Here is a 23,184-nt window from a genome sequence, read left to right on the forward strand (position 1 = left end):
AGGCTTGCTGAAAATCCCCTTTAAATGTCTCTTCCCTTGGTATTTCATTTCTTAAGTCAGTTCCCACATTTCTGCCCCTCTTTTTGCCGCCTCTCAAAAACAGACTCCTTGTAACTCTGCTGACATTTTTTCTTACTCCATTGCTTTCTAGCTACTTCTCAACTCTCCCGAATCTTTTCCTCCAGGTGCTCCCCTCATCTTCTCTCATATGCACTTTATTCTTTTCTCAAGCTCCTTTGCTTTGTGTGGTATATGGTCTTTAAGGGATTTTTAAAAATCTGTGTTTCAATTTATTTTAATAGAGATAATACCAATATCTACCTCATAGGATTGTTGAGAAGCTTCATTGAGCTAATATATGTAAATGCTTACTGTGGGACATAGAACCTAGTGAGCACACAACAAAGGTCAGTTGCTTTGCTGCTGCTGTTGTTTAATATTGTTTTTATTATTATCACCTGGCATTGTGGTGGGACAGCAGTGTAGAAGAAAGAGACATTGTCCTCAAGGAATTATAATTTCTTTTTTTTTTTTTTGTTGAGATAGGATCTCACTCTGTCACCTTGGCTACAGTACAGTGATGTGATCATAGCTCACTGTAACCTCAAGTTCTTGGGCTCAAGTGATCCTCCTGCCTTGGCCTCCTGAGTAGCTGGGACTACAGGCATGTGCTACCACACCTGGCTAATGTTTTATAGTTTTTGTAGAGACAGGGTCTCGCTGTGTTACTCAGGCTGGCCTTGAACTCGTGACCCCAGGTGATCCTCCTGCCTCAGCCTCCTTAGGAATACAGGTGTGAGCCACTATGCTTGGCTTTGTAATTTCATTTTATTTACATAAAGTAGAGAAAATGGTGACTCTATAAAATCTTTGCATACTATTATGTTTGGAGCATTTTATTTATCAGGCTATCAATATTCTTTAATTGGGTATCATAGAGGTGACATCTTATATTGGTAAATGTTATGTTAGGTGTCATTGTGTAACTTCCTGCTGGAAAAACCATTTCTTCTGTTAATCTCTTTTACTTACAAGACATAGAGAAAGGCTGAGATTATTTTGGGTGATGTGGATTTATTGTAAAAGTACATGATGTTTAAAGAAAAAATACTCATGACATGTGTTAAAGATGGTAAGGCAGGCTTCATTCAGGAAGGGGCCATGGTGATAGGTACAGACCACCGCACTGCGGTCTTCCAGTGGGGCAGAGAGGTTGAACTCAATTCTGACTCAAGCAAGGCCAAGTGGGGATTCATGCCAAGGAGCAGGGTGGAGGTCAGTGGATGGAAAATTACTTAAAGGAAACATCAAGAATAAGGGGTTTCTGGCTAAATTGACTTGATAGGATTATCAGTGAAGGCAGGCCAGGGTGGTAAGGTCTCTAAGATGGGTGGTCAGATACAAAGGTGGTATCTGACTTAGTAGGATTCTTGCTCCAACTAGCTTCTATAATACAAGGAAGAGAGAGAAAGCCAAGGTCTGGCCTAGTCAAACAGAGGACTCAGAGGAGCCTGAATAAAGTTTTAGTCAAAGGAGAGAGTCTTTGTCAATGAGAAGTCAGATTCCAGGACAGCATCTCATGATTTCCCCAATCACATTCCACAGATAATGGGAACATTGTTCAGGGTAAAACAGCCACTTTAGTATCAGAACAGTCTGCTATGCTGATGATTCAGTGTTTTCTTATCTCTGCTTTTTTATGGGTCCTGCTTCTGCTGCCGCCACCCCCACCCCTTCCCTCTCACTAATTCTGCTGCATAGGGGCCTTCTGTTCCCTTAGGGCTTCTATGTGCTCTCTCCTCTCTCTTTCTCTCTCTTTTCCTCTCTCTCTTTTTCTGGATTTGCCATTTCATGTTCAAACTGCTTTCCATTACTCTCAAATTTAGAAGTTGACTAGAGTTGGATCTAACTGGAAGTGGAGAAGGGAGGATGCATCATTCCTCCTCCTGTTTCAGAGGAGTAGGTACTGAGAGGGAAGGCAGGTGGGTGACAAGGTCAGTGGGGTGTCACCTGGAGGCAGGCTGTGACTGTTTTCCTAAAGTGTGCATTTGAACTTCTTTGCAACTCCATCTTCATGGTAATGACCCTCCTCACATTTCTGGACAAGTGACTGTTGTCTATCCTGTTGAAATTATTGCTGTCCTAAAAAAATCTTAAAGGTTATGAGGAATGGGTTCTCAGACACATTCATTTGGTGACAAGTAAATATTGCTTCTAACAGAAATGGAATGTTCTTTGCTGGTTTGACCTTTCTGTGGCAAGAATAAAGCCTTTTTCTTAGGAAAGATCATAATTATTGAGTCATATTGTGTATTCCAAGGACAAATTTCTGAAAAGATGCATGGTCATTGAGAGTTTTTCCACTCAACCACTGATCTGATCTACAAAATAAGCGTGTGGGGCTCAATGTTCTTAAGATGGACAAGCATTGTGTGATTTTCAAAAAAACGTATACATCCTATTAGGCTGTCCAAGTCTAATAGGATGTATATTAGGCTGTCTCAAATATTAGCCTATTAGGCTGTCTCAAATATCTAGGATATTTGAGAACAAGTAGACAAACATTTGTTTGGTAGAAGAGTCTTGACATTGTTCTAATTTTGGTCGTTGCTTATTTTTCTTCTTGATTTCCATTTACCATTAAGAAATTTTCTTACCTAACCTCCTCTGTGTCTTTTGTGTGTGTGTGTGTGTGTGTGTGTGTGTGTGTGTGTGTGTGTGTGTGTGTGATTAGATTACAGGAGGAATCAAGATCTTGCAAAATGCAATAATACAACAAGATCAGCGACTGGCCAAAGCAATGGTTGGTGATGGTTCCTTTCATATTACCCTGCTAGTGATGCAATTATTTAATGAAGATGAAGTAAACCTGTGAGTAATATAACTTTCTTGAATATTATTTTCCAAATTATTACTTTAATACAAGTAAACATAGCAGAACCCCAAGAGGCACTGAAATTCCAAAGAAGTATTCTTTATTATAATTTATTCCAATTAATAGTTAATGCACATAATTAACTATATAAATATTCTTCTATTTAATCTAGACTTTTGTTAGGGTTGTCAAATGGTAGCCCTTGGTTATGTAATTGTTTTGCCTGCACTTATTATATAAACACTCTGGAGTTTGACCATTTAGGTTAGGATTCTAGGTAAGGAGTCTGAAACTATGGCATAACGACCTCTTACTAGCTTCCCAACTTTGGGCAAATCATTTATTTTGTAAGTAAATGGAGAAAATAATAATACCAATACATGCAAGAGCTGCTTATATAGGGCCTGGCATGTAGTAGGTACTCTATTATTAGATATTAGAGCTCCCATTTTTCTATGCCACTGGACAATTTCAGTTTCACCTTGGTCATTCTTAGAGTCCCTGTACTCCATCCCACCCCACCCCCATGCCAGGATAGTGCCATAAAGGTTGAATATGAGTCATTGGTTACTGCCTTCTAATCTGGAGTGGAGAAACCTTGCTCTTCCCCCAATTCTGTGGGACACTCCATCTGTACTTAATATTCTCCCTTTCCCTGTTATCTCCTATATAGTCCACTGTCTTAAGCTCAAGCTTAAGCTCTTTGGAAAACCAAAGCCAGGGTGAGTTGCAGGTTACTTCTGATTTCCACCTTGACGTATAGGACTCCTGAGGGAATGAAGAACAAAAACTTGAACTTGGAAGGGGATGAAAAAAAGGAAAAATAAATGGGAGAAAATAAAACAATTAATAATTCAAAATGTCAAGCCCCATTATGATTATTTTAGTTATTTCTTTTAAACAGTAGAATCTCATCTCTTTAGAGATTAATCTTTTGATCTGTCCCAAGCTAATATACCACAGAGCAGCCTTGAGCACCCTGCAAGAGGCAGAGAGGAGCAGAGATTTCACTTTACTTGCTTTGGCTGGTGACTTTGCCAAGCAATAGAAAAAATAAATACTCTCATGCTCTTGAAAAAAGAGAAGCCAAAGAAGATGTGGTACAAGAAGACGACAGGCTGAGAGAAAGGAGTAGTACTCTGAGTTAGAATGGTCTATTAGTCAAGGTTCTCCAGAGAACTAGTAGGAAGTATATCTATATAGATATCTATGTCTATCTTTGTAGACATGTGTATCTTTATGTAGAGAGATTTGGCTTAAGGAATTGTCCCACATGGTTGAGGGAGTTGGCAAGCCTGAAATCTGCAGGGCAGTCTAGCAGGGAAGAGTCAATGTTGGAGTCTCAAATCCAAAGGCAGTCTGGAGGCAGAATTCCTTTTTTCTCAGGGGACCTCAGTTATTTCTCTTAAGGCCTTCAACTGATTGGATGAGGCCACCTCACATGCTGGAGGGGCAGAGGTATCAGTTTTCAAATGATGGTGAGATTCTTCTAGGTGTGGCCTCACTTTGGGCAGCTGTATAGTGACAGTGAAATCGAGTTTCTGGGAAGACATTGTTTATATGTAGGATTTTTGAAAAGTCTCCAATTTTTAATTTTTATCTTTTATCCTATACTGTAAAATATGCTAGACACCTAGATTGTTTGTCTTATATTTATTCTTACTTTTCCAAATCTAATATCAAATTTTAGATGTTTAATAAAGTATTGATCAATAGATTGGATATGGAATATGCAGAGACATTTTTTTTTTAAATCATGAATTTCTTCAGGTAGATGTTGCCTAAGGTCCTCTGTGTCCTCACAGTGTAGAAGAAAGGAATAGAAATAAATATATTTGGCTAAACCCAACTACTGATTTGAAAAGATGGCTGTCTTGTCTTAATTTGAAATAGCCTTTGGGTTTGAACTCCAGTTTCAGAATTTTATTTTTTACATAACATATACTTTTTACTTATTTTACCATAAAGAAGTCTTTCCACATACCACTTTTGAAAACATATTCTATTTAGAAGAATTGAAAGTTAGTGATACAACCCAGTTGATACTGTGATTCCTTCTCAGTCTGTGAATCAATGGCTTCTTATTGGGGCAAATTTATTTATTTATACTACTAAGAGAACTGAGTTGGACTGAGTTTACATCATTTATATTTCTTTAAAGAAAAACAGTATATAGAATTCACTATCTCTGAAAAGTCATAACTTTTCTCATGGTCTGCTTTAGCATTTAGTTTCATTTAAAATAAGTATCTTGAATTCTCCCAGTTTATGATGTATGAGCCAGAGGTGGCTGTTTTGTTATCACATGCTTTAATTCACAGCATACAGTGAAGGACAGTGTTGAATTAGACGTGTTCATTGTGTCATTTTGAATTAACATAAATACTTTTAGGTAAGATTGGATTTAGAATGTGGATTTGGAGGTACAGTGAGAAATGTTGACATCTACAAAGCTATTCTAAAGTATTATACATTATGTTATGACAGAGAAGTAAGACTGAGTATGGGAGTCATCAGAAAATCAGTTAAAAACTTTACATGATGACTAACTTAGAAATATGAAATATTTAGAAAAATACCTAATTTTTTTCAGATATTTGACTGGTGAACGAATCACAGATCAAAATAATTTACATCAGTGATACTTCACTAGAAGGGCATTTTAGAGCCCTCTCCATACTGTAAGAACGTGCTTATTTCTTTTGTAAGTAATTGCTGCCCTCTAGTGAAATTTTATTTTTTTCTTAGAGTACCTATACCAAAATTCTCTTCAAGATGAAAGTAATTGATCCTAATTGTCAAAATACTCAAAATCTGATAATGTCTAATTCAATAATATAGTAAACATTTGTTTTTATAAAGAAAAATAAAGCATTTGAAACACAGGGTAGTCCTATAATCACATAGGCTAAACAGCTATAGCAACAAACCCAGTTGCAGTTGGGGAATGTAATTAAACTTATATTTTGTTAATATTTGAATCTGAGTACAGTAAATTATTATAGAGACTATTATATTTTAAAAGATTATATATATTAAGTTTTAGTAGAGTGCCTCATAAATAGTAAGTTCCATATAAGTATTAGTAGTTTTAGCAAGAACCTAGAACTTTTAACATAGTCTAAGATATAAGGTCTTTTGGTACTGTGTTTTTGGGGATATGTTATCAGTAATTTTTTTTTAGTTGCCCATGTAGTATTTCCTTGGTTAAAAATTTTTTGGTGAGCTATAAAATGGTATCACTTTCATTTCTTTATAGCAATTTATTTATAATTAGGTAAAGACTTAATTCACTTCTCTTATAGTTTTTGATAATTTTTTCTTTTTTTGAGACAGTCTTGCCATGGCATCAGCTTAGCTCATAGCAACTTCAAACTACTGGGCTCAAGTGATCTTCCTACCTCAGCCTCCCAAGTGGCTGGGACTACAGGTGTGCGCCGCTACGCCTAGCTAATTTTTGTTCTTCCTATTTTTAGTTGCTTGGTAATTTCTTTCTACTTTTAGTAGAGACGGGGTCTCGCTGTTACTGAGGCTGGTCTTGAACTACTGACCTCAAGTGATCCTCCCGCCTCAGCCTCCCAGAGTGCTAGGATTACAGGTGTGAGCCACCATGCCCAGCCTTTTGTTAAAAATTAATATTAGTTTTATTCATATAGGGTAGATTTAGAAGACATTTTAAGCTTTAAAATAATTAATGCAAATATCAAAATTAATTCATCTTTCTAAAATTGAGTACTTTGTTTCTTATTTGGTTTTGTATATTTTATTACTTAATGTGTTACTGAAAAGTATATTGTCTCTTACCAGGGGTATTGATGCTCTTTTGGAATTAAAACCATTCATAGAAGAAATCCTCCAAGGAAAACATTTGATTTTGCCCTTTCAAGGTATTGGCAATTTTGGAAATCAAGTTGGATTTGTGAAGCTGGCAGAAGGAGATCACATAAACCCACTTTTGGAGATAGCAGGTAAAACAGACAGCAATACACTCATGAAATCTCATCTGTTGAAGAAGCAATTTTTCCCCCCAATTTTTGTAATAGAGGCTTGACATCTTTTAATTTTGGGGAGTCAGTATAACCTCACTTTATAAGTGAGCTGCTTTGGTGTTTGCTTGTGTAAGTAAATGGTAAAATAAAGGGCCTGAAATGTTATCTTGATTCTTGTACTTGAGGAATATGTTGATTCTGGGGCTTTCTGGAAGGTGGTGGACTAGACTTAAGTATTTGTTAGGACTGTCGCAATAATAAGTCTGAAGAATCTCAGTGCTTCTCATGACATTGACATATAGTTGTCACTTAATAAGTTTTGAATGAATTAATAAGGATCGCCAGTTGCTTATTCAAAGGCTTGTGGGAAGAGTTAAGTGTTTGATGTGAGGCTTTATTGGGTGTACACAACAGAAGGTGGTGGAGTCTGGATGGGGTAATGCTTGGAAGAAGAATGGAATAATAGGACTGAAGATTAGGGTTAATACAAGTATGAGTGAGAAAGTTAGTTGTGATCAGAGAGTTATATGTTGGATTTTAAGAATTTAGGAGATTTCTGGTTAATAAAGAGTATGAAGAAACCTTTCTTTTTGACTTCACAAAGAAAAATAAATGGTAGGTAGAAGTTTCAAAACAAGACAAAGCACTAAAACTAATTATAGGATTCAGCAAGGTTGCTAGGTATAAAATCGATACACAAAAAACAGTAAATAGTTAAATTATTTTTCTATGAGATATAATTTATAATAGCAACAAAATAGTAGGAATGTGTAGGAATAAATCTACCAAAGGATATGCAGAACCTCTATGGAGAAAATATTTTGGATATTGCATGTTTACAAGGTTTGTTTATCACAACACTTTTCTACTTTTCTCGTTTCTTTTTCTATTTGTTGTAATAGCATCTATTTCTCTCACTGAGAAATACATTCTTAGACTAAGCCAGTCCATGAAAAAATTGCATATGTACTTAGAAAAAAATCATGTAAATCTCTGTGGAATTGATATTACAAAATTGCTTTTACCATAATTCTTTTGGCATATATTGTTGATTTTTATAAGAAATGGGTTTATAGAAATACTTTCTTGTTAAGTATTTTTTACAAAAATAAATGTTGATTATATTTTATTAAGTAACAGAACTGATTAGAAAAATTTCATTTTTAATCTCAATGTCAGGATTTTATCCCTTGAACAAATTAGTGTTTTTACCTCGTGAATGTTGAATATTTAACTTGTGTTTTTGGGTTAGAATTGGTTGCTTGAAAACTTAGAACCTAAGTTTATGGCTTATTTCAATTTAGAATATAGGATATAATGCCATCATTTCTGAGCACTTACCCCACACCTAGCTTCATCTTATCTTTCCAGTTTTAGTTTTCCTTTGTTTCATTTTCCTTATTTTAAATTAATTTATCCTATTATAGTATATACTTCTTTGGAGTCATCTTAAATCCAATTTTGGGGGCTAGAGTGGAACAAAATATGTGTAAACAAATATGCAAACAAATAAACAATATTTAAAAGTCAAGCAGGACTTCAAATCACTATTTGGCCAAGGAGAAGGCAATTCTAATAGTTTCGATGGCAAATCATTCAGAAACTGATGCTTACAGTTAAACTTCATCTGTCCTTCCTGACTGCTCTGGAGAAAATGCTAGACATATCTTCTTTTGGAATACAAATATGTCTGCACTCAATAAACGTTTCTAATCAGTCATTCATTCATTGTCCTTTTAAATAATTCAATGGGTACTTGCAACATTGAGAATTCCATCCATTCTTTGCAAATATTCTCACAAAGGCGTTTTCCAATATTGATGAAAGATCCATTGTGTGCTGAGGAATGTGGAATCTCACCAGCTTTAATATGAATATGACTGCAAGGATGTTGGTTTGTCATTTTAGCAAAGGCCACTGCCCCTGTAATTCCTTTCTTGAATACAGAGGTATTAGGTACTATCATTTAAAAATATGTATGGTTTTCCAAAAATTTCAACAAAACATTACAAAAATGAAAAATGGAGGGAGAACAGTATTCTTTTCTCCTCATTCCATCACTGTTATACTTTTAATCTTTTATGTGTATATTGCACTGATGCTTTTGATTATAATTTTATGTACTTTTATAAGAAACCTAAGTATTTCAAAATATATGGAAAATGTTTATTTATTTATCCACTCACTGAAGCAACATGTATTTATTAGTTATTGAGGATTTACTATGCCAGGCATTGAAGTTTAGTTGGATCCTCTATTTACATAGTGTGCAGAGAGTGAGATTGTTCAATACATAAAATTTTTGTCAATATTTTACTTCTTTAGATTTATTTTTTAAATAATGCCTCAGGATTAGTGCTACTAAAATAGTGTCAGTAAAATAATGTTTGTTTTTGTGTTATATTTTAGAAACTACTTGTTCAAATGATATATTTTACCTTTCAGAAGAATATATTCCATTGACCAGGGCACTACATTTCTTAAAATTTTGTAATAAACTATGTATATGACTTGACTACACGGGAGTGGCAAAATCTTGTTTGTTCAAAATACTGGAGGCAGAGCTAGTCTGACTTAATGGAAGACAGGAGAATTTGTGAAGAATGTAAGTATAGTTGACCATGAACAACATGGGGGTTGGGGTGTCAACCTCCCTACCCTTAGTCAAATATCAGTTTGTAACTTTTGACTCCCCCAAAACTTAAGTACTAATAGCCTTTCTTGTTGACCTGAAGCCTTACTGATAACATAAACAGTGGATTAACACATATATTTTGTATGTTATATGTATTATATACTGTAGTCTTACAATAAAGTAAACTAGAGAAAAGAAAATGTTCTTAAGAAATTTATAAGGAAGAGAAAACCTTTAATGTTCATTAAGTAGAAGTGGATCATCATAAAGGTCTTCATCCTCATCGTCTTCATGTTGACTTGGCGGGGGAAGAGGAGGGGTTGGTTTTGTTGTCTCAGGGGTGGCCGAGGCGGAAGAGGTGGAGGAGGGGGAAGGGGAGGCAGGAGAGGCAGGCACGGTGGCTGTAACTTTTATTGAAAAAAATCCACGTATAGGTAGACCTGTGCAGCTCAAACCCGTGTTGTTCAAGGGTCATCTGTGGTCTGCTACCTAATTTTCATTGAGAGTTTTTGGATTTACAAGTTAAAAAAATAAATTCATAAAGTATTGCATAATTGTTATGAAAAAAAAGAATGAATTTTAGACACCATTGTTTGTACTCCTTACTGAAAATTTTCAGGATAAAGAGTAATTTAGAATTTTTAATGGGTAAAATTGAAGGAAATTATTGTACATTTTGAACCAGTAGAGTCTGAATTGATGAGTTTTTACCGTTGATGGGAGTCAAGACAGCTACCCCAAAATATTTTAAGCTGAAGGAATTTGAGAAAAAGGAACAGGAAGTTCACTCTCTGACCTCCCACCCTTTTCCCCTGAAGCTGGTCACAAGACCCACATTTGGGAGGTGCCCTCTGTATACTGATAGGCACATCCTTATCTCTAGGACACAGGGAGGAAGAGAAGAATCTGAAAGAACAGGCCTTGCTATATTTCCCCCAGTTTACTACAATTAGGTCATAATTTTTTACTCAGTTGTACTTGCTTCTAGCTATCCACTTCTTCATCAAACCTAGCATTAAAAATATACAGGTTTACATGTTTCTTTGGATCTTCATTTCCTGTTGAAGGCTCCCGTGTCACAAGAAGCTTATATTAAATGTATTTATATTCTTTTCTCTTGTTAATTTGTCTTCTGTTAAAGGGTTCTCAGCCATGAACATAGGATGGGTGAAAAAAAGATATTTCTCTTTTCCTATTCCACCAATACTTGAATTATGCTGCTACCAATGGTTGTTTTTGGTATGTGCTGTGGGCTGAAAAGACCAGCCCATCCTTGCACCCCTGGTACATGTGGATTTGTGGTGGTAGCCACTTGGGGGTGGGTAAGGTGTGTGACATCAGAGACTGTGTCCACTTTGACCTAGAGTGATCTTGTTTTTCCAGAATAAAACAGGACCTTTTCCTTTCCTAGTATTACCCAGTAGTTCATAGAAGTAAAAAAATATTGAAAATTATGCATTTATAGAACATGTCCACACATTTTGCAATGATGAAATTGCACTGAAAAGCTTTTCTCATAGAAATGGTATGTGATTTGATTCATTTTTTTCAGCTAAATGTAATTTTGTTAAGGTTATTTGATTGAGAGATTGCTGAAAATTTAGCCTACTAAAATTATAATAGTTCTTGCAAATCTTTTTTTTTAAATGGGAAGAGTGCCTTTGGTTAGCATGATAAAAAATTTTAAGTACATTTATTTCATAAAAGAAAAAATGAAGTGTTTTTAGGATGTTCATTTGAACATTATGCTTTCTCTTATTTTGACTGTCATTGCCCCCCAAAGGTGGGGAGAATACACCCTGTGTTTTCTGCTCCTTGTGGGGAATCTGTTCAGTTTCTGGTATCTTTGGGCCCTTCTAGGTTGCTCTGTTACTACATGAAGTCTTGGACTTCTAACCATCAAAGGCTGGTGGGTGTCCCAATGACTTGCTGATCTTTCTCCTAATGGCTTGGGCTAGGCTCACTTCAGAAACATCAAAGCAACTTAGCCACATTTCATTTAGAACTAAGGAAAGACTAGCTTGTCTCCCAACCAGGATGTCTGTGTTCACAGTCCTGCACCACTGAGGAACATCAGAGCCTCAGTTTCATCCCCTGCCTCTTCAAGCACACTGCCTCCATTCTTCCTTCCTTTTTCATCTCTCTTAACCCTTTCCTTCATCCCTTTCTTATTTACTTGATTTTCAATCAAACACCTTCTAAGTGGACTTACTTTGTACCATCATCTAATCATCTTACAAATATTCATTTAGTTTTAACAAGTGTATGAGCTAATGGCCTGTCTTAGTCTGTTTTGTGTTGCTATAACAGAATACCTTGAGACTGGATAATTCGTAAAGAAAAGACATTGTTGACCTCATGAATCTGCAGGCTGGGAAGTTCAAGACCATTGCACCATGTCTGGCCCCTCTGGCCAGCTTCTGGTGAGGGCTGGGTTAAAACATGGCAGAGAAGTGGAAAAGTGAGCGGGTTTGTGCAGAGATCTTGTCATGAGAGCAAGCAGGAGAGAGTCTAGGAAGCTGAATTCAGTTTTATAACAACCCACTGTCCAGTAACTTAGCCAGTCCCCTGAGAACAAGAACTCACTCCTAAGAGAAAGCATTAATCTATTTATGAAGGATCCACCCCTGTGACCCAAACACCTCCCACTAGGCCCTACCTCCAGTACCACCACACTGGTGATCAAATTTCAGCATGAGTTTTGGTGGGGACAACCAACATCCAAACCACAGGAGGAGCATTATCATCACCCCCATTTAACAGTGAAACTGAGGCACAAAGAAGTTAAGTGATTTGTTAGTAAGTGGTAGAGCCAGGGCTCAAATCCAGACAGTCTGACCCAAGATTCTGTGCTCTTAATCACTATGCTGGTCTATTACGTTGTAAATTAGTAACTGGACTCCCTAAACATTTTCCTAGAACACCCCTTTTACCTTCTTGCCTTAGCTGAAATTTGGCTTTTATCTGAGCTCACAGCTTCTTCTAGGTGAAGGCTGCTTCTTTCACCCAATCCCTCATCCCATGGAGTCCGGAGGTGTTGTCCTCATTTTCTTAGTTCTCTGTTCCTTTGTCCTTGTTCTACTCCCAGATGAAGCCCTTTCCTTATTGGTGGTTCATGCTGTCTGGTTTTCTTACTCCCTACCCCGCCCTTTTGCTATCATCTGAATTCTTGCTGTCACTTTTTGAGGATGTTGCTTCTTAGCTCGCATTGCGATACTGGCTTGCTTGAGCAGCAAGTGCCCAATCTGCCCATCCTGACTGCAAGTGAGATTTTCAGTCACCCAGAATTGACTGAGCAGCCTGGTACCAGCTGAGTGGCTTTAAGCAGTTTACTTCACCTCTCAATACTGCAGTTTCTTTATTTTTACAATGAGTATCATAGTATTAATAACTATTTTGAAAATAAAGTGAGGTAATGGATATGAAGTACTTAGAGTATTTGGCACATATATAATGTTAAACAGATGATAGCTATTATCATTATTAATAATAAATACCTCATTCCCACTACTACCATCACAGCTATTACTTTTCTTAAAATTCCTCAACTTCTTTAACTTAAGCATACTATACCCATACGCCCCTCCTACAGTTCATAAGCGTAAGTGAAGCCTTTGACTTTTCATATGCCAGAACTAGCCAATTTCTGAGACTTTAAACTTGGATGTAGCTGTCTAGCTCCACAACTTTCAGTTAATAATAAAATTGTTATATCAAATAAGATAATACGTAAACATTAATGTAGATAGCAAAAAGAATAGTAACCAGTGCCCACTATTTTAATTTCTGTAAAGAAAAGTCCTTTTATTATATCCATTGAGTTTTTTGGTAACTCTGAACATTGGGGAGTCTTTCACCTTATTGGACTGAAATCTGTTCCATGAGACTAAAAGCTCCATAACAGCAGGGAGATGTTTGCTGCCCTCAGCAGATACTGTGCTTGGCACGTACGGGAATTGCTTAATAAGTAACCGAATAAACGACTTTGTGCTTCCACACCTTTATGTTATTTGCTTTCTCAGGTGATACAAACATGTTGCTAACATATAACATTTTACGTGATAATTCTTCAAATATTTGAAGACTTAAGAATAATGCCCTCTCATCTCTTCATTCAAATCTTAGGAACTTAGTAAGTTAGTCCACTATGGTATATATTACACCATAAGATGTTGCCAATATTTGATTGTTTTTGAGGCATAAAAATGACTGTATGATTCAGACTAAAATTTCAACATGAGTTTTTTTTTTCTGAAGGACAGCATTTATTTAAATCATTACTCAGAATTCAATATACCCAGTGATGTCAATTTTCTACTGTAAATGTATAGTTGCAGTTGTGCCATCTTTTTGGATCTTGTCTCATGAATGTATTGATGGACTTGAGGTCAAGTCTATGAATATGTGCATTGAATAATGAAGGCTTGTAAGTCTTACAAACAAGAATGAGATTAGTTCATACATACAACTTGTTAAGAATAAGATAATGACTGAATTTTCTACAACTATTTCCATGATCAGTGCATGTTTTAATATAAATTAGTTGCAGATGGCATATTAAAATGTGGACTTAAAAATAATTCCACTGTAAGTTTAGCCATTGTATATTTAAATTTACTCAGTTAATTTTTATTGCCTGATTTGGTCTCAAACTAGAATCACTTCTGTCAGCAGCTATGGAACAATAGATAAAATTTATTGCATGGTGTACTTTTTTGTCTGCTTTGTCAAAGATCAGTTGGTTGTAGGTATATGGTTTTATTTCTGTGTTTTCTCTTCTGTTCCATTGGTCAATGTGTCTATTATTATATTATACCAGCATTATGCTATTTAGATTACTATAGCCTTGTAGTATAATTTGAAGTCCAGTAATGTGGTGTCTCCTGCTTTTTTTTTTTTTTTTTTTTTTGCTTAGGATTGCTTTTGACTATATGGGCTCTTTTTGGTTCCAAATGAATTTTAGGATTGTTTTTTCTAATTCTGTGAAAAATCACATTGGTATTAATATTTTTTTTTTTTTTTTTTGAGACAGAGTCACTTTGTTGCCCGGGCTAGAGTGAGTGCTGTGGCGTCAGCCTAGCTCACAGCAACCTCAAACTCCTGGGCTTAAGCAATCCTACTGCCTCAGCCTCCCGAGTAGCTGGGACTACCGGCATGTGCCACCATGCCCAGCTAATTTCTTTTTCTATATATTTTTTTTTAGTTGGCCAGATAATTTCTTTTCTATTTTTAGTAGAGATGGGATCTCACTCAGGCTGGTCTCGAACTCCTGACCTCGAGTGATCCACCCGCCTCGGCCTCCCAGAGGGCTAGGATTACAGGCGTGAGCCACCACGCCTGGCCAGTATTAATATTTTGATAGGAATTGCATTGAATCTGTAGATGTAGATTGCTTTGGGAAGTATGATCATTTTAACAATATTGATTCCTCTAGTCCATGAGCATGGGATGATTTTCCATTTGCTTGTGTCGTTTCTGATTTCTTTCATCAGTGTTGTATAGTTTTCCATCTTTCACCTCCTTCGTTAAATATATTCCTAGGTATTTTATTTTATTTTTCACAGCTTTGGTAATTGGGATTGAGTTCCTGATTTGGTTCTCAGCTTGGTTGTTATTGGTATATAGAAATTTTTTGTACGTTGTACTGATTTTTGTACATTGATTTGTATCCTAGACTTTACTAGATTCATTTATCAAATCTAAGAGTCTTTTGGAGAGGTCATTAGCATTTTCTAGGTATAAGATCATATCATCAGCAGAGATAATTTGACTTCCTCTTTTCCAATTTGGTTGCTCTTTCTTTCTTTCTCTTGCCTGATTGCTCTGGCTAGGACTTCTAGTACTGTGCTGAATAGAAGTGGTGACAGTGGGCACCTTTGTCTTGTTCTGGTTTTTAAGGGTGAATGCTTTTAATTTTTTCTTGTTCAGTATGATGTTGGCTGTGGGTTTGTTATATGTAGCTTTTACTATTTTGAGGTATGTTCCTTCTGTGCCTAGTTTGTTGAGAGTTTTTACCATGAAGGGGTGCAGAATTTTATCGAATGCTTTTTCTGCACATATTGAGATGATCACATGGTTTTTGTTTTTAACTCTATTTATGTGGTGAATCACATTTGTTGACTTGCATATGTTGAACCATGCTTGCATCCCTGGAATAAAACCTACTTGGTTATGGTGTATTATCTTTTTGGTGTGCTGTTGGATTTGGTTTGCTAGTATTTTGTTGAGGATTTTTGCATCTATGTTCATCAGGGATATTAGTCTGTAGTTTTTGTTGTCGTAGTTGCATCCTTTCCTGGCTTTGGTATTAGGGTGATGCTGCTTCATAGAACAAGTTAGGGAAGATTCCTTCCCCTTCAATCTTTTGGACAGTTTCAGGAGTATTGGTACCAATTCTTTGGACATCTGGTAGAATTCAGCTGTGAATCTGACTGGTCCCAGGCTTTTTTCTTGTTGTTGTTGGGAGATTTTTTATTATTGATTCAATTGCACTAGTCATTATTGATCTATTTAGGATTTCTGTTTCTTCCTGATTCAGTCATGGGAAGTTGTATGTTTCCAGAAATTTATACATTTCCTCTAGGTTTTCTCTTTTGTGGGCATAGAAATGTTCATAGTAGTCTCAGATGATCTTTTGTATTTCTGTGGAATCACTTGTAATGTCTCCATGTCTCCTTTTTCATTTCTGATTGTGCTTATTTGAATCTTCTCTCTTCTTGGTAGCTAGTGATCTATCAATTTTGTTTATCTTTTCAAAGAACCAACTTTTCATTTCGTTGATCCTTTGATATGTTTTTTTTTTGGCCTCAGTTTTGTTCTGCTCTGATCTTTGTTATTTCTTTTCTTCTTCTAGCTTTGGGTTTAGTTTGATCTTGTTTTTCTTCCTCAAGGTGTGATATTAGGTTGTTAATTTGTGATCTATCTATTTAATGTAGGTATTTAATGCTATAAAATTCCCTCAGTATTGCTTTTATTATATCCCAGGGTTTTTGATATGTTTTGTTTCCATTTTCATTCGTTTCCAGAATTTTTAATTTATGTTTTGATTTTGTTGTCCTAAAGAACATTCAGGAGCAAATTGTCTAATTTCCATGTGTTTGTGTAGTTTTGAGAGTTCTTGGAATTGATTTCTTCTTGTATTACATTGTAGTCTGAGAAGATAACTGATATGATTTTTATTTTTAAAAATTTATTGAGGCCAGTTTTGTGGCCTAACATACTTTCTATCTTGGAAAATGTTCCATGCACTGATGAGAAGACTGTATATTGTGCAGTTGTTGGGTAGAGCATTCTGTAAATGTCTGTTAGTTCCATTTGTCCTAGAGTCCAGTTTAAGTCTGCTATTTCTTTCTTGATTTTCTGGCTCAGTGATCTGTCTAGTGCTTTCAGTGGGGTGTTGAAGTCCTCCATTGTTATTGTATACTAGACTTCTTTTCTTAGTTCTAGTAGTATTTGTTTTATGAATCTGGGTGCTTTGGTGTTGGGTGAATATACATTTAGGATTGTTATATCTTCTTGTTGAATTGATCCCTTTATCATATAATGACCTTTGTCTTTTTGTACTGTTGCTGTTTAAAGTCTGTTTTATCTGATATAAGTATAGCTACTCCTGCTTGCTTCTGATTTCCATTTGCATGGAATATCTCTTTCTACCCCTTTGCTTTGAGTCTATAAAAGTCTTTACCAGTTAAGTGAATTTCTTTCAGGCTGCATACATATGGTTGGATTCTATTTTTTAATCCATCCCATCAATCTGTATCTTTTACATGGGTCATTTAGTCCATTTATGTTAAATATTAACGAGGTTCTGTTCCTGTCATAATGTTAATTGTTACCTAGTTGTTTTGTAGTCTCAAGTGTATAATTGCTTTATAAGACCTATGAGTTTTATGGTTTCCTGTGCTTTTATGTGAGTGTTGAGCTTTCATTTTCATGTTTAGAACTCCCTTGAGCATTTCTTGTAGGGCTGGTCTAGTGGTGACAAATTCCCTTTGCATTTGCTTGTCTAAGAAATACTTTATTCCTTCTTTATTTGTGAAGCTTAGTTTAGCAAGATACAAAATTTATGGCTGTCAGTTTTTTTCTTTAAGAATATTGAAAATAGGACTCCAGTCTCTCTTGGCTTGTAAGGTTTCTGCTGAGAAATCCACTTTTAGTCTATGTTTTATTATTTTCATACAGACTTCATATGGACCAGTCATTACAGCAAAACCCTTCATTTTCTTAGAAAGGATAATATGGTATCTTTGTTTATTCATGTATCTGTTTCATTTTAAGTTCCCATGTAGGAAAACAGAAATCTTACACTATGTAAGAAATATTCAGGCAGGATGGAGATATACTGGGTTTTATTTTCATCCAATTATTCTGGTTATAATTATGTACATCATTAGTAACTTCCACACTACAACAGAGTTGGTGGTTAAAACTAAAGCTTACTATGACTCCAGTATTACATTAAAAACATCTTTTATTTTTAAGGGTTTCAGCCCCAGGATTGTACAGTGAAAACATGACCAGCATAGGCCACCTCACCTCTAGTTCCTTCTCTACCATAATGAGTTGTAACCTTAAATATTGACTTCCTGTGTTTCAGTTGTCTTATCTTTAAATTGACTTATTACTAATAGCTCTACCTGTTTTTGGATAAAAAGACCAAATGAAAAAAGTTGTTTACTAATGGTCTTTGAAAGGTATGGATTTTTCACATATATGGCAAATAATTCTATCTTCCTATTTGTGAATTCTAGTATGATGCTTGTGCAATCATAGGCATGTTGTGTTATTAATGTATAGTGTATTTGTTGTGTTTATTTATTTATTTATTTTTTGGGACAGAGTCTCGCTCTGTTGCCTGGGCTAGAGTGCCGTGGCGTCAGCCTAGCTCACAGCAACCTCAAACTCCTGGGCTCAAGCAATCCTCCTGCCTCCGAGTAGCTGGGACTACAGGCATGTGCCACCATGCCTGGCTAATTTTTTCTCTATATTTTTAGTTGTCTGATCAATTTCTTTCTATTTTTAGTAGAGACAGGGTCTCACTCTTGCTCAGGCTGGTCTCAAACTCCTGACCTCGAGCAGTCCTCTCGCCTTGGCCTCCCAGAGTGCTAGGATTACAGGCGTGAGCCACCGTGCCCGGCCTTGTTATGTTTATTTTTAATTCAAAATAATACATGGTCATTGTAACATTCAAATAATATACAGATATATAACAAAAACATTACTAGTCTCCTCTGCCTTTATTGAATCTCAACTGTGATTTTTCCATGTTAGTAAAAACATATAGGGAATTTATTTTCTTTATCTTTCTTTAAAAATATTCCATGGAATCATGTTATAGGTATAATAACTATGCTACTTGCCTTTTTTTTTTTTTTCCCTTAATTGATCATGGAAATCTCAGGTCCATATGTGTAGTTCTATTTAACTCTTTGTATTAGCTGCATGGCAGTCCTTAGTATGGCCATATGACAATTGATCAACCATTTCTTTATCAATGAAGGTTATTTCAAGTTTGTGCTAATTCAGATAATACTTTAATAAATACATTTTTGTAGAATTTTATGTACTGGTACTTTTATGTCTTTGTATTTTCCTAGAATTGGAATTCCTGGTTCAAAATGTTTGTGTAGTTTAAATTTTAATCATTACTGCCCAGATTGATTTACATTGTGGTTGTGGGAACTCATTCCCCAACAGCCATTATTTCTTCAAATATTTTCTCTGACTCCTCTTTCTCACCGCTTTTTCAGGGACTTCAGTTACACGTATATTAGGCAACTTAAAGTTGCCCCACAGCTCACTGATGTTTTCTTTTTTTTTTCCTATTTCCATTTTCTTTCTGTGTTTTATTTTGGTTGGTTTCTATTGCTGTGTCTTCAGATTTACTATTTTTTTGTTATTATTTCCTAAGTTTATTTTTCTCAGACATAGCAGTTTTTATCGGTATAAGTTTGATTTGGTTTTTTAAAAAAAAGTTTTCATGTCTCTCCTTGACTTTTTGAACACAGGAATTACAGTTACAATAAGTATTTTGATGCCCTATCTGCTAATTCTAACATCTATGTCAGCTTTGGGTAACTTTTGATTAATTGATTTATTTCCTCATTATGGGTCATATATCATCCTGTTTGTTTGCATGCCTGGTAATTTTTGATTAGATGCTAGGCATTGTAGAGTTTACCTTGTTGGGTGCTGGATAGTTTTGCATACCTTTAAATGTTCTTAGGGTTTGTTCTGGAACACCATTAAGTTGGTTGGAAGCAGTTTTTTTCTTTTTGGGTCTTGTTTGTAAGAGTTGTTAAGTGGTATAGAGCAGTACCAGTCCAGAGCTTATTATTTCCCACTGCTTAGGTAAGGCTCTTCCGTGTACCCAGTGTCTCATGGATCTTGAGGTTTTCCAGTCTGGCTAATGGAACAGTTTTCCTAACGCTGTGTAAGAACTGGGCACTGGTCCCTCTAACCCTTTTGAATGTGTTTTCCCCAGCCTCCTTGCACACATGCACCAATCAGTATTCAGCTGACCATTCTTGGGAGACCCTGTATAGATCTCTGGAGTTTTCTCTCTGTGTAGGTCTCACTTCTTAAATACTCTGTTCTATAAACTCTAGCTGCCTTGGCCTCTCCTCTCAGCTCTTTTTCCTCAACCCAGGAGATGGCTGGGCTCCATCTGGGTTTCTCTTCCTTGCACAGGGGCCTGGACACTCAAGGATGTAAGCTGGGGCAATTGAAGGGCTCACTTTGTTTCTTATTTCTCAGGGAGGGTTCCTGTTACTTCATCCTGGAAGCAGAAGTTTTAGATATGAAGGATTACAGATAAAGTAGCTCTTTTTTATATTAATACACATGGAAACCACTGGGATGTTCAGTGCAAATCAGCATCATATCAGCCAAACAGTTATTTTTTAGATGTTCCCTTTTCAAATTATTCCTTTTGTGTTCTTTGCTCCATTTGAAATCATTAGAGATTTAACTGTCATAGTATTTATTATACACATGTGGATATTTTCTCTCTTTAAAAAAATTAGTGATATCTCAAACAGATATATAATATAATCATTATACAATAGTTATTTTTGAATTGACATTTTTACAATTAAAGGCAACTATGTGTTATGGTAGCATTTTTATGTTTCTCTTTATTTTCTTCAGAGATTGCAAAAAGGACATTTCAAGAAAAAGGCATCCTGGCAGGAGAAAGCAGAGGTTTTAAACCTCATTTGACCTTCATGAAATTGTCAAAAGCACCATGGCTCCGGAAGAATGTGAGTGGATTTTTATTGTAAGCCTGTTTGCCGAGCCTCCTCAGCCTTAAGCATGGTCGGGGCATGAGTGATATTTGCAGTAGCCTTGGGCGCCCTACCACTGTTGCTCCTGGGATTCCAAGTCAGGTTGGTTCCAACTCCCAAGGGTGCTGAAGATGCTAATAGTCCTCCATGGAGGCTGTTCCAGCTGTGCCTTCCTTTGCCACCATGCCTTTTAGTTGCATACTCTGACCATCATCATTTTCTCCTTCTTCTATTGCCACATCTGCCCTATTCCTTCAAGAGCCTAGAGGCGGTACCAGAGTTCACTTTTGCTGCTTTCTTTGCTTACGGTTATTTGCATCCTCTTGCTCTCAGAGCTCCCTCCGCTGGCCTGCGTACGCTGGTGCTACTCACTGCAGCTGGCTTCTTCAAGGTGGGCGGAGCTTTTTTACCCCTCGTTATGTAGCTCTTTCAAAGTTTCCAAAAGACCACCTTGATCTGTCAGCAGTTGCCTCCCTTGAGGGCTTGAAGCAAGTGTGCTGGGGACTGGGGACTTCTTCCCAGAGGTACTTAAAAGTACTTCTCCCTAAGCATGGTCAGCAGTGACCTACGACAAGGGACTGGGCTTTTGACTTCACCTGTCTCAGGGTGCTTTGCTGTGTTGCCAGACCACCCCCTCCTCCTTCAGAGGTTGGAACAACTTTTGACTTTATTCTGGATTCATGAACATTTCTCCTAAAATCCTAAGGGCACCCTTCATTGGTTTTCCCATTTCAGCCTAAGGGATTCCTCATGCAAATTAAGACATCTGATGGCCTGATCTGATATAGTTTTGGAGAGGGGCATGCAGGTTAATATCCTCTCCCTGCTCTCCATGGCCCTTTGCTGCAGTTAAGACTAATTTGCAGCTCAATAAGTGAAGGTCGTGTTTATTAGTAAGTGGAACTTTTTTCTAAATTTGGCATGTTTTGAATTTAATGTTTGTATCCTTACAAAGTCTTTTTGGTCCTTTAAAACATAGATTTGGGTGATTCACCATCCTGTGGTTATAGGTTTTCTACAAAGTATTATTAAAGATCTCCTCAAAAGGATATCTTGCATGGTTTTTTGGATAACAATGCCACAAATTTAGTAACATCTATGTTAGGTACCATTCCAGAATATGTTAGGTAAAAATAATTGGTATAAATGATAGATTTTTAAAATCTGCAATGGTAACAACTTATAAAACTTGTAGACTGACAGTTTCCTTCTTTACTGGTTATCTTTCTTGTTTTGCTTTCAAATGGATTGTCCTCTTCCAAGTGGTTTCAAACTTAATCAAAGAATGACAAATCAGTGGTGAAGGTAATATCCCCATTTCAAAATGTTTCTTTGTCTTTACACTATTAACTTTGAAATGAGAGTACCCAAGGACATTTATTAAAAGAATGTCTGCACTACACTAGAATCTGTATTTCAGCATTTCAGGCTATATTTAAATCATCTTTCAGCAGTTAATTTTACAGAATCAACTCTATCACCCTATATAGCAAAGGGATATGAGACTTAGAAAGTTTAAGTGGTATCAAAGAGCTCACAGCCTCGTCAGTTACAGAGCCTTGTCTTTGTACCTGGGAGCCATCTCATCTAATTCTCAGTCTTCCCTCCCACTGGCCAGCTCCAGTTCACCCAGAGTCATTTCTGTGTGTGAGGAGCTCTCTGGTCTAAATCGTGTTAATTTAAAAAATATATATCGAGTACCTACTGTGTGCTGGGCATAGAGTGGTGATCAAAATAGAAACAGTCATTGAATGGTGTATAAAATCTAAATCAGATTGTATTTTGTTTAAATTAGAATGCTTAATTGTTAGAAAATAAAATAGATCTTACCATCTTCCAGAAAGCCAAATAAAATTTTCTTCTTTTAATTTATGGAATGACTCTATTCCGGTCACTATTATGATTATCAGTGTTCCTCAAAGCTTAAGGGAATAGATATTACATTTTGGGATTCACAAGTCAGCTGGGGTGCTTGTTGAGGCTGCAGATGTCCACCCCCTACTCTTAGATCTGGAGGTGGCCCCAGGACCTAGGCTTCTGACGTTCACTGAGTGCTGTTTATGACTGTGATGCAGATGGTCTGCAGCGTAGTATCCTTTGAGACTTGTAGGCTTAAATAAATATCCAGCAGTTTCTTTATGTAGCAAATCCACTGTAAAAGTTAAAACAGGTATGAAAAGGTGGCACATATACAAGTGGTTTTCATTTTACTTTATTATAACTTGTGGTTTGGAATGTAGATTGTTTGAAAATATATGACTCCTCAGTCTCTTTCTTCTTAACTTTTTTATATTTCTGGCTACCTATTTTCCTTTCTCAGCACTAATTCCCTTCCTGGTTTTAATTGTGGGTATATTCATTTACAAGAGAGTGGCTGTTAAGACAGTAATGGAATGCATT

The 23,184-nt window shown here is 36.3% G+C and overlaps 1 protein-coding gene across 4 annotated transcripts in view; it reads left to right on the forward strand.

The window, feature by feature from the left end:
* Nucleotides 1–23,184, forward strand: part of AKAP7 (A-kinase anchoring protein 7) — a 115,876-nt gene that overhangs the window by 19,773 nt on the left and 72,919 nt on the right. For all 4 annotated transcript variants that reach the window (XM_045544363.1, XM_045544362.1, XM_045544361.1 and 1 more), the window contains exons 4-6: nucleotides 2,735–2,871; nucleotides 6,683–6,843; nucleotides 20,648–20,760. In XM_045544363.1, the coding sequence (XP_045400319.1) occupies nucleotides 2,735–2,871; nucleotides 6,683–6,843; nucleotides 20,648–20,760 (411 nt within the window). The remainder of the gene's footprint in view (nucleotides 1–2,734; nucleotides 2,872–6,682; nucleotides 6,844–20,647; nucleotides 20,761–23,184) is intronic.

This window comes from Lemur catta, chromosome 2, assembly GCF_020740605.2.
Source record: "Lemur catta isolate mLemCat1 chromosome 2, mLemCat1.pri, whole genome shotgun sequence".
In the NCBI taxonomy this organism is placed as follows: domain Eukaryota; kingdom Metazoa; phylum Chordata; class Mammalia; order Primates; family Lemuridae; genus Lemur; species Lemur catta.